The sequence below is a fragment of the Artibeus jamaicensis genome, unplaced genomic scaffold (genome assembly GCF_021234435.1).
Source record: "Artibeus jamaicensis isolate MK-2021 breed Jamaican fruit bat unplaced genomic scaffold, CSHL_Jam_final scaffold_916, whole genome shotgun sequence".
In the NCBI taxonomy this organism is placed as follows: Eukaryota; Metazoa; Chordata; class Mammalia; order Chiroptera; family Phyllostomidae; genus Artibeus; species Artibeus jamaicensis.
Window position 1 is genome coordinate 22,146,275 of NW_026522059.1, and position 17,249 is coordinate 22,163,523.

At 36.7% G+C, this 17,249-nt stretch overlaps 1 protein-coding gene across 2 annotated transcripts in view; it reads left to right on the forward strand.

Moving 5' to 3' along the window:
• Nucleotides 1-16,774, forward strand: part of ANGPT1 (angiopoietin 1) — a 246,579-nt gene extending 229,805 nt beyond the window's left edge. For both annotated transcript variants that reach the window (XM_053661203.1, XM_053661205.1), the window contains exons 8-9: nucleotides 2,993-3,123; nucleotides 14,546-16,774. In XM_053661203.1, the coding sequence (XP_053517178.1) occupies nucleotides 2,993-3,123; nucleotides 14,546-14,706 (292 nt within the window). In that variant the 3' untranslated portion in view covers nucleotides 14,707-16,774. The remainder of the gene's footprint in view (nucleotides 1-2,992; nucleotides 3,124-14,545) is intronic.
• Nucleotides 16,775-17,249: the final 475 nt, after the last annotated feature.

The window sequence follows — 17,249 nt, forward strand, 5'->3', positions numbered from 1 at the left end:
AACTACAGACGCTGCTGAGAAGGTCAGGGGTGAAGACCTGGTCTCCTGAGTTACTTCAGGATACTAGTGCAACTAGGAACAGAAAGAGATTCTTTCTTTACAATGAAAGCTTCGTTTTAATGATTTTATATTGACTTATAATCCAAGCTGTCCCATTCCATTGTATATTGTCCCTGTGGAATGCAACTTACAACCTGGCACTTGATCCAGCACTTGTGACTATAAATCACACCCATTTGATAAGTAAAGATGCCAATTATTTTAAATGGCTTTTGAAATATGAAAACAGTAAAGCTTTTTTTTGAAAAATTACATTTGCTGAAAAGATTTAGGAACCAAATTATCGAGTAGAAGAACTTACTCCAGAAAAGAAAATTTCACATAGGTGGTAAGAAGCTAATAACATCAACAATACTAGGGCAAGAAGTACAAGAAATTGAAAAGACTTTAGTTCAATTTAATAAATTGACTTACATCATATGATGCTAAAGAAGTTTTGTGTAATTAACTGAAAAGCAACATCTTTTCTATCGGGGGCGATAAGTCCAGAGTTCAATATTTGACATGCTATAGCATTTGCATGATTTGTAAATGATGAATGAAATTTAAGAAAATGTTTCTGCTGTGTGGTGCCTCCCAAAACAAAAGCCAATATAAATGTCATAGGTCTTCATATCTGAAAAACAAAAGTCTGTCATCTATACTCCTGGTGCCGATCAGTGGTTGGCTTCGTGACAAGCTTTTGCTTGATTTTTTAAAAACTAACTCCTGATCTTGATGTTGCAGCACACTGCTTTTCTGCACAGAGAGGTGCTGATAGAAACAAATTCTGATGAAATGAAGAAAGTTCTGGATAATGCTACAAAAATGGTTAACTTGATTCAAGACAGATTTATGCAAGGATATTTTTTAAAAAACCCAATGAACAAAACAAATGAGCAAAATAGAACCAGAGATGTGGAAATAAGGAACAAACTGACAGTAGCCGGAGGGGAAGAGGAGAAGGATAACAGGGGAAAGAAGGCAAAGAGTCTAGTCAAGGAACGTGTATAAAGGACCCACGGGCATGGACAGCAGGGTGGGGATTGATGGAGTCAGGGGGTGGGAGGTAGGTAGGTGGAGCAGGGGAGAGCAATGGGGGAAAAATTGGGACAACCATAATTGAACAATAAAAAAACAAACTAAAACATGAACAAAGAGTACATAACTCTTCTACATACAAAAACCCAGTGGCTTATCAAAGGAAGAGTTCTCAGCAGGATCCTTGAACTGAAAGGTGAGTGAGAAGATACTAGGCCAGATTTTGCTGAATGCTGTGAAGATGAGGAATGGCTACGCAAACAAGTCTGCTTAGCAGACATTTTTTGTTGTTGTGTGAACAAATGATCAAGTTTCTGCAAGGTCCTGGAGAAAATGTTCTTTCTTAAAAGTGACAAGATTCTTAGATTAAAAAAAATGGACCCTGAAACAATCACGTTGCCAAAGGAGCTCTTGAAATGTTTCCACAGTCATTTGAACTTAAGAATGAAGATAGTAATAACTCTCAAGCTTTAACTAAAATCCTTTTTTGAAGAACTGCAAAAACAAATTAAATACCATTTCCCCTCCGTGGGCATGGCTGGGAGAGGAACCCTTCTCTGAATCTTCAGCTCAAGATTTTGTCCGAGAGAAGAGACAGCACTCAGTGAGCCCTGGTTGGTGCTCACAAGTCACATACCATGATGGTCCCCTTAATTTGAAAGTTTTTTCAAGTGTTCTTCCAGGACAAAACAACTTTTTAAAAAGCCAGAAGAGACAGACACTAAGGAAGGTTGCAGAATAAAATGTCCAGATAGCTAACAATAAGGGGCTCTGAAATTAACTTTTGGAGGTCGGTTTATTTTTAAATTAGAAAAAGTTTGGAAGTATTATGAATATTAAGTTTTCCCACAACAATTGCTATGTTACTTAATGGCTAGTAAATGTGGGAATGCATTTCTATCCTGCTAGTTAGAGATCCTGCTTGGCAAACCAGGCAGGAAGGATTTGGGAGGGACAAAGAAAATAGACAGGGCCTGACTGATACGTGAACTACAATCTCCTCATACCTCTTTACAGATTTAGAAAGTTAACTCTAAATAGGTTGAAGTCATCTTGGAAGGATGATAAGATCAGTGTAAGTATCATTTGGGGGAACACAAAGGCTAGGATTTGGGTGCCTTCATTAGACTTGCTCCGAGACAAAAATTACTTGTACGTCAATAGTGCAAGACTCCAGGATTCTGACAATAAGATTGGCTTTGTGCTTACGGAATGTACAACTCTACAGAACTAGGTTTCTTTTACTTTGTGAAAGAAAATTGCTGTTCTATGGAAAGATGCTGGTATAGTAGTTTGTTTTGGTCTCCTGTTGTATTTATTTGTATTTGGTAAGACCAGAGTATGAGCAGAGTTGTTTCTCCCCAGCTTGAAAGCTCTGTATTCTGTTGGAATTTGAATTCATTCAGTGAAAGATTTGTTTTCAGGTTTACCAACTGTTTATTTTCACTGACACTTGAGCATGTTATTTTGTAAATGATGAGATTCCAAGGTTCGAATTGAGTGCTTTTTTTCTTTAATTTTTATTTTAAAAAGTTATGTCAGTTTTTAAAAGTCCGCCTCAGCACTGTGGTTTAGTAAATCTGTTTTGCTCTATCGTGGAAAGAGTGTTAAACTTAGTATTTTAATTCATGTTTCTCTAAGGTTAAACATGTTGTCTAAATGTTATTTTTGTCTAAACATGTTGTCTAAATGTTATTTTTACTTGTATTTTGCTTTTGGTATGGTCAAATATTGTGCTTGGTTTTTATAGTTTCTGGTATTTTCCAAATAATTAAAATAAGTTTGTTCTCTTAAAAAAAAAGGGAGAAAATGATGAAAAAGCAAACATTCAACAAAATTTCTCTTCGGTTCCCTTATTCTGTTGAATGGCTTATCTTTCCTTTCCTTTTCCTTTTCTTTTCTTTAACTTCAGGTTGTATTTAAAGGGTCACACTGGGACAGCAGGACAGCAGAGCAGCCTGGTCATCCACGGCGCTGATTTCAGCACCAAAGATGCTGATAACGACAACTGTCTGTGCAAATGCGCCCTCATGTTAACGGGAGGTGAGTCCTGTGGGGCCTTTCTCTAAGTTACGTTTCGTTGGTTTGAGGCTTGAGGTTTCTTATTGATGAGAAAGAACTATAATCTTCTGGTTGGGAAACTTAGGAGCAAGTCCCTACAGATCATTTGTTCTGCCCACCGATTTACCATGGTTCTTCTGCAAGATACTGCTGGCACATTTAGACATTGCCCTCCTTACCCAGCACCTAAGAGGGGGCATGCTAAGCTTGGTCCTAAGTAAAGTCTCTAGCCTCTTAAAGTCACAGTTACTCGACCTTCCAAAAAAATCATAATAATACCATAGTAGAATAAACAACAATTTGATAATTGAGCATACTGGAAAAAAAGTTGTACAAAATGTTTTGCAACTGCGTTGCAGAGTTCATTGACAATTCTGTTGGAAAGGAATAGGAAGTATAAAGAGGTATATTTATATCTAAAATCATACATTTCAGACCAGCTATACCAAGGCTTTGCATTATTATACTATTGACCTCCATAGTACATATGAGCTGATGTGAGATACCATTAAATACTATTGTGTCTCTGAGCAACAAAGTTAATCCTTTTTGCACTTTTTCAGTATTTTTACAGCATTCTGATTATATAAAAAGGAAAATCTCAGTCTGATGCTAGTATATCTGTTGGCTTCTTCAGCACTTTCTCAATAGTCACGTTTCTTAACAAAGAAAGAGCAAAACCTTCATCCACAGGCTCCAGGCCTTGCTTACACAATGCTACCTACTAGAATTAAATATAATCATTTTGTTTAAATTATATTGAGCTTTATATTTACCTGTAATTATAGCAAGTGGTACTGATCTTCTATTTAAAGGAATGGTATAAACTTAGTGTTTTAAATATATTCACAATATTTGGTATTTAAATAACTGATTTAAAGAAAACTATTTTTATTTGTATTAGTCATTAATAAAAGATCAAAGTGGATATGGCAAAAACTGCAAGGTTGATAGATGACTGACTGAAAGGGAAGGAGCACTAAGCTAAACCCCAGGGGCAAATGATGTGGCTCTGGAATGTTAGAAGCTCTGGCAAAGTCAGAGTTGCCACAAAACAAAATTGTAAAGGAAGCCTTTTCCCAGTGTTTCTTCTCAATATTTTAGTGTTGTTTCCCTCTCTTAATGGCATAGCTGTCGCTTCCACCTTCAACTCTTCTGATTGCCTATCTCTGTTATTCTACAACAAAATGCCTTTTCACCCTCTTAAGGAAAAAGCTGTTTAAATCTGACATGTTTCTCCCCAAAATATATTACTGCCATTATTATTAAATACTATTATATTTGCTATACCATCTTACTTCAACTTCAAACCAACTCTGTGAGATAAGTAGGCAGAGAAAATCTAATCTCCACGTTGTACATAAGGAAAACAAAAGTAAATGTTCACCATTTTATCCTTAACATCTAGAGCATTAGATTGTTGCACATAGGAACTCAATAAAAAATATGGTGTGTGAATGAATGAATAACCATCTTGTAGTCCTTGAAATCACTTTCCAAGTTTGAAGCCAATGAAATGAATCATCAGGTAAAGATTTTTCTCATCAACTAACAAAGCATAGAAGAGTATGGAGGGGAGGTTGGGAGAAATCTCTCTACCTTCATCCCCACCCTCAAGCTCTCCATTAGTATCACCACCCAATGACATCCAATTTACCCCATCTGCTTCATTTATATCAACATCTTTTCAATGTGAGACTGGCCCTGGTACTGTCAATGCCACCCCATTATGATTCTGCCTCCACCATATCCTTCACCCTAAGCTTGAAACATGACATTTGGCCTCACATTCAAACTCATTATGTAGTTAAAAGTCTTCTATCTGGGGACAATTTATGACCCCTCCCCAAAGTAGTTGTTAGAAATTCAGAATATTTTTTAAATTGTACCTATAGATTAGGTTTTACACTTTTTCCCAGAAAAAAAAAACTTTTCTTTTTATTACCTCCCTGATCCTATGAACAGAATTTTCAGAAACTTGATACAAAGACAAAGGGACTTTGATTGTCCAATTTCCTGCCCATTTTAATATTGAAATACACTTCATTTTCTTCATGTCTATTTTTACAGATAATTTTTCTTACCAAATGAATACAACATATGAAAGAACAGCAGTAAAATCTTTCTAATGTTTCCTTAGAAGTGCATCCAATATGTTCATATTTCTGTCATAATAATGAAAATGTAGAGTAAAGTAAAAAGGAGGATGCACTTCTTGGTTGTATTCATTACAACCCAGAAACTTGGTTGGATGTGAAAACTTCATTGTTCAGATTTATGATTTTACTTCTGCTTCAGATGATTGTACTTTGTCATGTTCTTTCATCCATAATCCTTCTTGGACCTGCTTCTTACTCACCAACAAACACTTATGTTGGGGAGAAAAAAATTTCCATTTATTGCTTGGGCTGGAATAGTCTAAGTAAATGTGTTTTCGTAATAAATGCCATTACCATATCAAATATCCTTTTGAAAGAATCCAGGTCTTGCAAAGCTATTCACCCTACAAAGCTAGTATGTGGAATGTAGATAGCTAAGAGCTGGAGAACGTAAGGATGAATGTCAGTGACAGTCCTGGTAACCTGAGTATTGCCCAGAACTTCCGTCTACTTAGCCATTCCCCACCACTGTGTATTCTCTGTCATGTTTTCCCTTAGAACAACTTTCTTCACCTATGAGATTTCCTTTTTTAAAATTTGTGTTTGAACTTGTTCCTATTTAAAATAGTCTCATTTAAGCAATGAAATTCCATTCTCTTTGAAACTAATAATTTATAGTTCTCTGTCATCATCAATTAAGGCTTTTTTAATCTTGTTTATGTTTTGCTTTGTTTCTTCTAAAAGGAATTAAGGGTAAAGTAAGATTTATAGCCCACTAACTGTCCTCAATAGTTTTCTTCAAGTGCGTGGAGGGGTTTTAGTTGGAGAATGAGGTATCGTTGTTTACCCTTATCTGTCAAAGACTGAAAAACAGAAGATGGGCTTAATTGAAAGCAGAAGGTATTTCAGCTAGACAGATGGTAGAACATTTTGATCTTTTTTTCTTCTTTTCTGACATTCTAACTTCTTAATTTTCTTCTATTAATTTCATGTATCTTCATGAGTATTAAGGCTCAACTAATATTATAAAAATGAGCAAGATAGACTAGAGTTTGCCTCTATTGAGGGAGAACATCAAAAAAAAGTAGATGAGAAATAACACAACTTGAAACAATACAAGTTCTAGGACACAGTATAACATGCGATAGAGTTATGGAAGGAATAGGGGAGAGCCTGTAGATGGAGTGTCCCGGGATCAGAGGTTGGAAGGAGTTGCCAGGGAGGATCGTGCACTTCTAGTCATGGATACTTTCACAAAGTGCGTATAAAGCTGTTCACATGAAAGGGTTTACTTACGCATGTTCCTGTAATTGGGGATTGAGAAAAGATGGTCTGTTACATTTTCTTCTCATTTATGATTCTGTTAGTCCGTGTACTCACTGTGGCTGCAGTAATATTAATTTCAGGGCACAGGTTGTAATTCATAGTGCCCTGGTGAGCAGAAAGAAAGGTGGTTCAGCTGGCTGAGAAAGCACAGTGGAAGTAGACAGCGCAGCGTTTCACCCGGCTTCTCACAGAAGCGTATGTACTTATTCCTGCCTTCCCGGGAGGCCAGCAATTCTTCCATCCAATTTAAATTGTGAATAATTTTTGTTTCATTACACATTGCTTATGGAATCAAACTATATAATAAAGATCAAAATTACCACACATATTTTCTATTAATCATTAAGTAGAGATGATTTTTCAGCATAGGTATTTATAAGTCAAAAATCATCTGTGCTCAGTGATTCCATTGAACTTGGGAAAATTTGTAAGTTTTCTCCTTAGGTTCCTCCCTTTATATAGCATAGTATGACAGTTCTGCATATTTAAGTAGTAGGAGGGAAAAACTTAAGAAATGTTTGTAGGAAATAGTTTTTAGTACCGTAATAGAGTTCCCATTGTGCTCTCCTGAACCCAATGAAAGGAATCTTATAACTTAACATTTTATCTATTATTTAATGTTAAGGAAATGAAAATATCCCATTCAATGGATTTGTCGTATATAAACATAAATAAGCAAAAAACTCTGACTTTCAAATTATGAAAATGAAAACCTTTTATCACTACATTGTCACATTAAGAGCAAACTTCCACTCAAAGAGAATGTGGTCCCAGAACTAAATTAGCATTCTTCCAAAGAAGTATTTCTAAAAATCTGTTAGAAACCATGGTTACTAAAGGTTGCTGACAAAAACAAAACATGGTATTGTTTTAAATTCTTTCCCTTACCTTCCTTTCCTTTCGACACAATTTCCATATTTAGTGTATAATATAAAAGCTATGTGAAAATGTGGCCTAACCTTCTACAGAAAGAAATCTGTGGTAGTGGGAACTTCGATGTCTTTTCCCACACATAAACTATGTCAGCTGACAGACAAGACTTTGCCTAAGCTAACAAAGGATATCCCTGAGCTCAGTTCTAAAAGAGGGGATAAAGCCATACACATAAATTTCTTAGTTCTCCCTAGAAATGACCAGATGCTAGCAGCACAGAGGTGATAAATGCTTATCTGACCTCCTATACAATCTTAAAAAAGACAAAGAAAATAAAAGAAATTAGTAGCTTCTTCAACTGGTTAAAGCAACAAGATTTGGGAAAAAATATAATCATCTTAGAGGTTTTACAACCCAGGGGAGATGTGCTAAGCATTGTCAGATAACTGGCGTTCCTCACATTTTAAGGCAGAAATGTTGAGAGAAAAGATCCATGTGGATACTGTAGGGATGATTACAGAAATCTGCATTGTACTACTTTATTTCAAAGCATTGTCTTCATTAGTACATAATTTGTAAGCCTACTCCACAAAAATATACTGTACATTTCTTGAAGGCAGGGATTTCATGCTATCTACCACTGTATTCTCTGTGCCTAGCATAGTGCCAGCACACAGTATGTGCTCAATAAACATTGGTTAAATGAATATGTTTTCACTGAACCTGAAAGGACACGGCAAAATTACAAATAATCCCAATGAGAAGACATAAAAATAAATCAACATGGGTATGAATGTGACTTTGTGTGAAGTTAGACTAAAGAGGTTTTATATATATGAGATTACACACACACACACACACACACACACACACACACACAGAGTATTTGCTGGTACAGCCAGAACAAAGAGATGAATATTGAAGATTGGGACTAAACATTAAGAATACTAAACCCCAAAAGTCCAAACTTCTGAATTGCAAAAATTTGACTACTAGGTTCCTGACTTTCAAATAAATGTTAACATCCTAAGTGCAAAGTCTAGGATTATATTCCTGTTTTCTGGGGGCATTTTTCACATATTGGAAAAGAACAAAGAATATCAGAAAGTGTCTTTTGAAACTAAGTTTGGAAAAGATAAACCAATGACCCTACAGCATGAGACTATCACCAAAGGTCAATAATTGACAGTGGATGAGAATTAATCCAAAATGTTCTGTGGTGCTTCTAAAAACCCTTTGAAACAGGATGACACTGATGCCTTTGGCAACAACTAAGATACAGAAAAGTTAGATCATCTACCGGAGGCCACAGAATTGGTGTCAGAGGTAGGACTTCAAGGCGGCCTTCTTGTAAGCCATCCCCCAGGCTGCTCCTTCCACTGCCTCTGTTTGAAGGAATGGCATTGAAAATCAAGGGCATAGCTCTGTTTTATTCTTTGCAGCACATTTTAATGAGGTTTCGACATGAAATGAAGTCCAAGGGAAGAAAGAGACAGTAAGAGAATACCTAGAGGTTTTAAATGGATTCAAGATTACTCGCCAGGAAAAGCAACTTTTCATCTTTGGAACAAAAAGAAGAGAAAGGGGAAAAAATGCCAAGTCTTTGGCTTGGGCCCAAAATTATACATTCAAACTTGGCAAGTGGTTTTTCATGATGATCCCATTGATAACAATGACACATATCAGTTTTGTTCAACTTTGTCCTTAGCTATAAAAGAGGAAAATCTTATTTTCTGTGCAAGTTCTTTTGCATAGCATTAATGGGGACACATGCATTGAAAATAAATGAATGAAATCTATAAAAACAGATAGATCTTTTTTAGTTTTCCGTACTTTTTACCTTAGACAAGAAGTGTTGAGAGACATTTTGTTTAGATCAGAATTTGAGAGTTAGGTTTCCTGCCTTTCAAATAAATTTGAACTTCCTGAGTTACAAAGTTTAGAATCTAATTCCTATTTTCTGGGCAAAGTTTCACTTATTGGTGATAAAATTAGAACTTTCTGCTTCAAAGATAAAAGACTTGAATGATTTTTAAAGGCCCAAGAAGCCCAGGATAGTCATTACAAAACTAAATTTTAATGAGTTAAGTGTAAATGAATTAGAAACACGCATCTCAGATTTCTTATTAAAATATACATGAGGTTACAGGTTATGAGGAAAAATGCTTGGCAAAGTACATCTGGGCAGTCGCCAGTTTTAAAGCATTTGAGACATTTTATCAGTTGTCCCAACAGCAGATGGAAGCTACTCCTTTCCTCTCTCCTTTGCTGACATCACCGAGCTCTTTCAAGCTTCAAGCGCCTTTCCTAGATTAACTTGTTTAGCATATTGCTTATTAGTTATCCCCAGTTACCTAAAGAACAAAGGGCAAAGTGAACATTTCCCCAGGATTGTAGAGGATACACGATTAAACTGTTTGTTATGATACCCGGGAGGAACGCAAACCCAGGCGTCCTCTGTGTTCACAGACAACACCTTCGTTCCGTGCAAACTTACGTGTGATTATCCACAAATGCCCAGAAGTGCACCCGAGGAGCCAAGAGTCTGCTGTGCTTTCTGCCTGTTTTCCATAAATATGCTTTAAAACTGTGTCTTTTAAGGATTTGTTTAAAGGGCCTGGTCAGGCTTCATTTTTTTCAGAGACAGGTAGAAAGTTGGCAAAGTAAAATATTTGATACAAAGAATTTTTTTAATTTTTATTTTATTTGTCCATTACTATTTAGTCCCTTTATCCCCTTTCCCCCAAGCAATCACCACGCTGTTGTCCACGTCCCTGAGTCCTTTTTCCTTTTTGCTCAGCCCCTCCACCCAGCACCTCTCCCGCTACCTCGGCTGTCAGCCTGCTCTCCGTCTGTGAGTCTGTCTCTGTTTTGCGTGTTAGTTCAGTTTGTTCATTAGATCCACATATGAGTGAAATCATGTGGTCTTTATATATGGTCTTTCTCTGACTGGATCATTTCACATAGCATAGTGTTCTCCAGGTCCATCCATTCATATGCCTGAAAAAACACAATACCAGCTTGTACAGAAATGACTACTTTTGATACCTTGAAGTTCAGGATATTTTATAAAGGATACTACAATTGAAATTGTCATGAGAAATAATGCCTCTTTATTTTGTCTTCTGTCATCTTAATTCATCATCTATTATCATCAATTGCTCTGATAGTTCACAGTGTGTATGGCCCACTGGTCTGAAGATAAAGTAATAAGTGAACACCTTAAGCTCTCTGATTTTTTTCATGAAATCAAACAAATATTTGAAAACAAAACCCATATTGGGTATTTAAATGCCATGTCTTTACAATGTAAACATTGTGCAACTAAACTCTTTGAGTCTAAATTATTTTCATATTTCTCTAATAATCTCTACCAAGCAAATAAGGGACTGTGCTGGCACTGACAACCTGGTCTTCATTATTAAACCATTATGGTGCCCGCAGATCTGATCCTTTTTGTTCCTGCTCTAAACCTTCTGCCCTAGCCCTACTTCCTAGGAAACTTCACAAAGCACTGCGCTGAAAAAATTGTTGATCAGCCATTAATAAACCACACCTTACGTAGGAAGAGCTAAGTGGCTGTGTGTCCTTGGAGAAGTTCCTTAAACTATCTGAGCATTGGTGTCTTTACTATGGTACTAATGACACTTCATAAGGCTGCTTGGGGAATAAAATGAGAAAGTACAGGTGCATGTTTTAACAGAGCGTCTGACACATACTAACTGTTCAAAAATATCAAACGGTATTTATATTATTGCCTAAAATCTCTTGGTTATTAGTTGGTGGAGTCAGCATCGAAGTCAGGGTCTTCTCATTTCTGCTCTGCTGCTCACAGACTCCCTAGTGCCCACTAGAAAAAAAAATTAAATATAATAAAAATCTTTGTTTTCGTCACTCCTGTTTATTTTGCTAGCCTTTATTCTGCACTCCCTCACCCACTGACATTCTGGCCAACCCAGGCTGTTGGTGGACACTCTGTCCTGTTCTCCCAGAGTACGTACAGATTGTCTTCAGAATTTCTTTCTGTCCAGAGACACCCACCCTTCAGGGCCCAGCGCAGCTGGTGAATGAGTGGGCCTTACGGACCCCCAAACAGGTCTTTCTGTCTCTGTTTATGAGATTTTTAAAAATCTTTTAATGGCTATTATTTCATTTTTTTAATAGTTTGTTGTCTCTTTCCTACATAAAACCATGCACTCCTTAATGTCAGGAATTTTGTTTGACTTAACTCTGACCTGTATGTCTGCCCGTTGGTTAATGTTTGTTTCATTGATCCTAGATTTATGTTTTTCCCCTCTGTCATGCTGCTGCATGTGCTCAGGGTGGCTTTGGCAGAGTGTAGTTACAGAATGAGGGCTCTACCTATTAAATATTTAACCTGACAGATTGAGTTCCCCTGGTTAAATGTCGATTCCCAATCCTAGAAATGTTTTACTTGTCCACCTGATGTTGGACAAGCAGGCTGAATCAACTGTACATTTTTTCCATGACCATCATGCAACTTTCTACCAAGCCTGCCTACTCTCACCTTTATTCCTCCAAGTCTCCCCCTTGCTCACTCCAACAGTGACACAGATGTTCTCCGAGGCCCTGAGCCCTCCAAGCTTGCTTTCTTTATGGCATAGGCACGTGCAGTGCCGTGCGGGGGAGAGTCTTTCCTGTCTTCATGAAGTGGCCTCCCTCTCATCCTTCTGGTCTCAGGAAATAGCAGGTTCTTCTGTGACTGTGCAAAGTCAAGTAGATCCCCTGCTAGTCTTCTCCATAGCTCTCTGATGCTTTGCTTTACTTTTTTTGGTTGTTCTTCATTTGGATTTATTGACTTGCTTGCTTTTTGGTTGTTTTCCACATTAGGAGTACATTCCATGAGGTCAGGGACTATGTTTATCTTACTGAATATTGTGTGACAATGTAACAATAATTACATAGCGAATGAAGAAGTAATGAAAAATAAATATAATAAGCATGGATGGTTTATCAAATGTAACTTATTTGTAAACTAGATTACTTCATACCACAGAGACTTCACAAGAAGAAACAAAGTCAGTCAATCTGTCAACAGACCTGTAGTCACTTGTCAGTCGCTGGCTAAGCGCTCTGTTAGGTGCCGTGCTAAGGAACCCAAGGACGCAGCAAGGGCCTGACTATAGACCACGCCTTTCTATTTTTCTTAGGATAATGAACAAAAGACTCTGTGATTTGGTCTCCAGGTCTTCTCAGCTTCAGGCTTTATTGCTCTTGTTGACTCTGACCTAGCTGTAGGTCTTTCAACGTCTCTGCAACGCCATTCTCCTGACTGCAAACATTTCCCTGCTTTACTCCTTAGAAAAGTTTCGCAAGATCAGTGAATCTGATTCTCCCACGCGTCCCCTGCTGTTCCTTGTCGTTTCATTAAGCTCATCCAGAGTTTCCCAATGAACATATCCTGTGGCCAGCGCCCCTTATTGCCAAGCTGCTGCTGAAACAGACCCCTGCTTTCCTGCAATCCTCCAAAATTCTCATGATGTTCTCTAAATGAAACAAAACCACACTTTTACCCTAAGTCCCCCGATGTAACCCGGAGGATGGTTCCATGATTTTTAGCAGTTTTCAACAATGGAGTAACTTCAGAGGCCATGGTGCATATGTGGGTGACTAGGAAAGGCTCACTCACGTGCGGGGAGAGCGGCTCGTGAAGGTCAGAGGAAAGGAGGAGAAAGTGGAAACTGCAGCAGTCGAGTTGGGCTTCGTTTTCTCCTTTCAGAGTCTTCAGAGCAAATGAGTTCTCTATTATTAGAATGTCTTTTGTAATATAAATAGCATATTTTTCCTAGTTGTGCTTATCAAAAAATTTTAAAGGAATTAATCTTAAGAAAAAAAAGTAGAATCTTACAGTTCTTGCTTCTTTGCCAAAGCACCTCCTCGTCCCTCGTGTTTTCGCGGCACTGACATCTGTGTTGTTTGTGTTCAGTTGGTAAAACAGTCGAGTACAGCATCTTTCCAAAGTCATCAGCATACCTTCCTGTTTCCCAGTATGAATGGGTAATTAATACAGCTTGTTATGTCTCTAATATGACTCTGTAAACACAACCCAGCTGTATTCATCTTCTCAAATTGAAAAATGAGAACTAGCTTTTCTCCTTTTAGCTTTTTTTAAGGTTTCTGCAAGATGATGCTCATGTTACAGTTAAACATCAGCTGCGCAGCTTTCTCCTTTAGCTATTAGTCCCTTAGGTACAACTCTACAATCAAAGGGAGGTCAACTGTATCCAAATAAAAATGTGCCAGAATGTCTCTGGCATCAGTTTCTCCCTGAAGATTTCAGCAGTGTTAGTTACTTCGGGAGAGAACGAAAAGTACTATGTTTTATGTAAAAATCTGAGAACTCAATTCATTAGAAACATAAAGTACTGAGTTCTCCTTGTAGAGAGCTATGCAAGCATAGGATGCCCGTGTCACTGATCAAGTTGTTTGTTTTTCTTTTTACTAAGTTTTCAAAGAACTTCAACAATCTCAGAAAATCACTGCTCCATAGGAATAAACGGCCACTGTTGATGAGCACTTCCCATATTGCTATTAAATTCAGAGAGGGCATTCCTCTCTGAAATTTCCTCTAGAAATCTGGATTTAGCTTGAGCATCATATTCCTTGCCCAGTATCCAATTAATTTCAGAAGCAGCTGAGGGCCAATTTCCAGCAAAATTATAAAGTAGATGGAAAACATCCCTTTTTCTCTATTCAGATGTCAGTGGCCTAAATGTCTGAATTTCTTCACTAATAATTCATTGTTGTATTCCCAGTAATAGGCTGAAGGTAGAAGGCCTCTTAAGGGTATCTGCATTTTACTTGCCCTGACTGAGTTCATTACTTGAAGCCTAGAAGCTTCCCATCATCCCAGTGGGGAATGTGTCCCAGTGGAGTGACACAGCAACTTGATGTCCAGAAGAGCATTCCTCCCTCTGATTGTTCCTATATCAAGGATGTTGCTTAAAACGGTTCTCCTACCAAGAAAATATTTGCTGCATGCCTCGTAGTTGCAAATGACCCCCTCAGTTGATGCCATTGTTTTCCAAATGTTCAATTTCTTTGTAATTGTTTCTTCTTTCTTTCATTATTAACTAATTCTTCAGGCTGGTGGTTTGATGCTTGTGGCCCATCCAATCTAAACGGAATGTTCTATACGGCGGGGCAACACCTAGGAAAACTGAACGGGATAAAGTGGCATTACTTCAAAGGGCCCAGTTACTCCTTACATTCCGCCACAATGATGATTCGGCCTTTGGATTTTTGAGGGCACAATGTCAGAAGCAGTTACACAGACAACAAGGAAATCTGGAGACGCTACCAGATGAAAAACTGCTTGAAAACTTTGGAAGCAAAGCAATTTGTCCCCCTTCCAGCAACAAGTGGCCATGATGTGAAATCACCAAGGTCCTTGACTGTGGATTTGGAGTCTTTTGAGTTCACAAAAATCTGCTTGGGGTGACGGTGTTCATAGGGCTCAACTGTAGAGGATGCTTTAAAAAGGGAAGAAACTGCCCAGCTCACTGCGTTGCAGACTACTGCTGGAGCTTACTTGGCAACTGTGGTAGCCTGATGACAGATATAGTTTATTTCATGTAAAACCGAAGAAGAAAAATGAACAACAACAAAAAGAATGTACATGAAGAAGACAGACAGGCCTGCCGTATCCTTTGGAAAAGATGCATCACACCAGTGAAACGGTGTTATTTCTATGCAAACCTGCTAACAATGAGTTTATACTGTTGCACAATTTTAATAAGAGTTCAGGAAGAACAACATTGCTCTCGGAGTTGGTAAAATGTTAATGGATTTCAGATGCCTAATTCCTAAATGATACTTACCAGTTGATTTTAGTCAACCCATCTTCAAATGTAAATTCCATTGTGTGAAACCATAATAAATTGTAGTGCATGAAGAATAACAGTGTGATGTCAGAACATGCTCCATTACTCTTTGGGTTTTTTGATACTGTTCTCTGAATAAATGGACATGATCAAATCCGGACCTATAAGGTGAAAAACTCTCCCTTCGTGCTACAGTTTTCATTTACCTTAAAAACTGACTGACTGATATATAAGTATATTTATAGCCTGAGGAAAACTTAAAGAATGTGAAATATATCATCAAGCTCTTAAAATAATATACATGCATTTAATATTTCCCATGATATTATACATGAAAGCAGGTTTTCAGAGTATTAAATTGAAGTAAAACCAAGTAAACTGGAATGGTTTATTTTACAGTATTTTCTTGCATGTATACACATAAGTGTAACTTCATTATTTTTAAAATAATGATCTTCAATTCTTTACCCTGTTATTTCATGCTAATTTAATTTTTGCTAACTAACTGAAACATGTTCTCCAGATTTACCCTGTTCCAATTTCTATAAAAGGCACACTTTGAAGTCTATGAAAAAGAAAAGAATTATATTGTATATAGTGTGTTTATATCCATGATTAACCTAATAGCTGTTTAATCTGGAATAGACAACATTGTCCTTAATTCATGCAAATAAACACAAGTTTTCAAAAAAATCTACTACACTAGTTTAAGAAATACACTATTTTTTCTATTTTTTTCTCCCTCAGGCTCTATTTTCTTAAGCAGTTTTTGACTTTTTATAACTTAGTATTAGTGATGAAAAGTGGGAAAACTCTGTATTATCCATAAGAAAAACACACAAAAATGATCATAGTCACCTATTGAATAAGAACACTCAGACTGCTAGTTGCTATAAATCTCTTGATGAAGATGTGCCTATGAAATCATCTATTTTAAGTGAGTATTGGGCATATATTTTTGTTGCAGTTTGAAGTTACTACTGTTTCTAAGTGTTCAAGTTTACAATTGTGAACAGGTTTTATCAAACACATGAGATAAGAACATTATAATACATGTTGGGTATCCTTTTAGAAAAATAAAAGTTTTTTTCAAGGCAGCAGCACCAATTTCGAACTGGGTGACTTGATCTGCCCGGCCTTTATGGCTCCCCTCTACCTGAAAGAATAGAGCTAGTTGCATTTTTAAGAAAGTATTTTTTTAATTTACTATCAAGTCTTTATACATCTGTATCCAATCTTGTTTTGCCCTATACCTGATATATGCAGGTATTATACAGTTTTTCTATTCTTGGTGACTTTTTCATAGTAATGTTTAGCCTCTCCCTCTAAAAACCTTGTTCTTGTTTAAAAGAATGAAAGTGGGTTTTTAATTCTTTTGTATTTATACAGATTTTTTAAACCAGTCTTTGATAAGAAATACTATTCCCAACTCACATTACAAAGTTAAAATGAAATAATAAAAAAATAAAGCATGATATTTACTGTTTTTGTTATCTGGGTTTAAAAAATGAAATATTGTTTCCAATTATTTATAATAAAGCAGTATAAAATGTTTATTATGTGCATTGTGTAATGACTACATGTTTTGCCCATTTAATATGTATATCCTTTGCATTTAATTATTTCAGGATAAAATAATTAACTATGAAGATTTTTGTCTTTAAATTTTTGTTTCAATAAAAATTTTTGTTTGCAAAGAAATGTTGTTTCTTTGCAAACTTCTTCACACCGGTCACAGGTTTATTTGATTTAAATAAAATTGAAAAGAATATATTTGTATAACCTTATATCGTTTTAAATATATGTTTTAGAATTAGAGACTTATGAAAGTATGGGATCACAGGAAAAGAAACTACTAAATTAACTAAAGCCTCAATCTCTAAAAAACTTCAAGTATGGGATGTGCTAAGAAAGTTTAGCTTCATTAGAACAGTCAATCAAAGCAATGAGTCTGAGTCCCATAGCT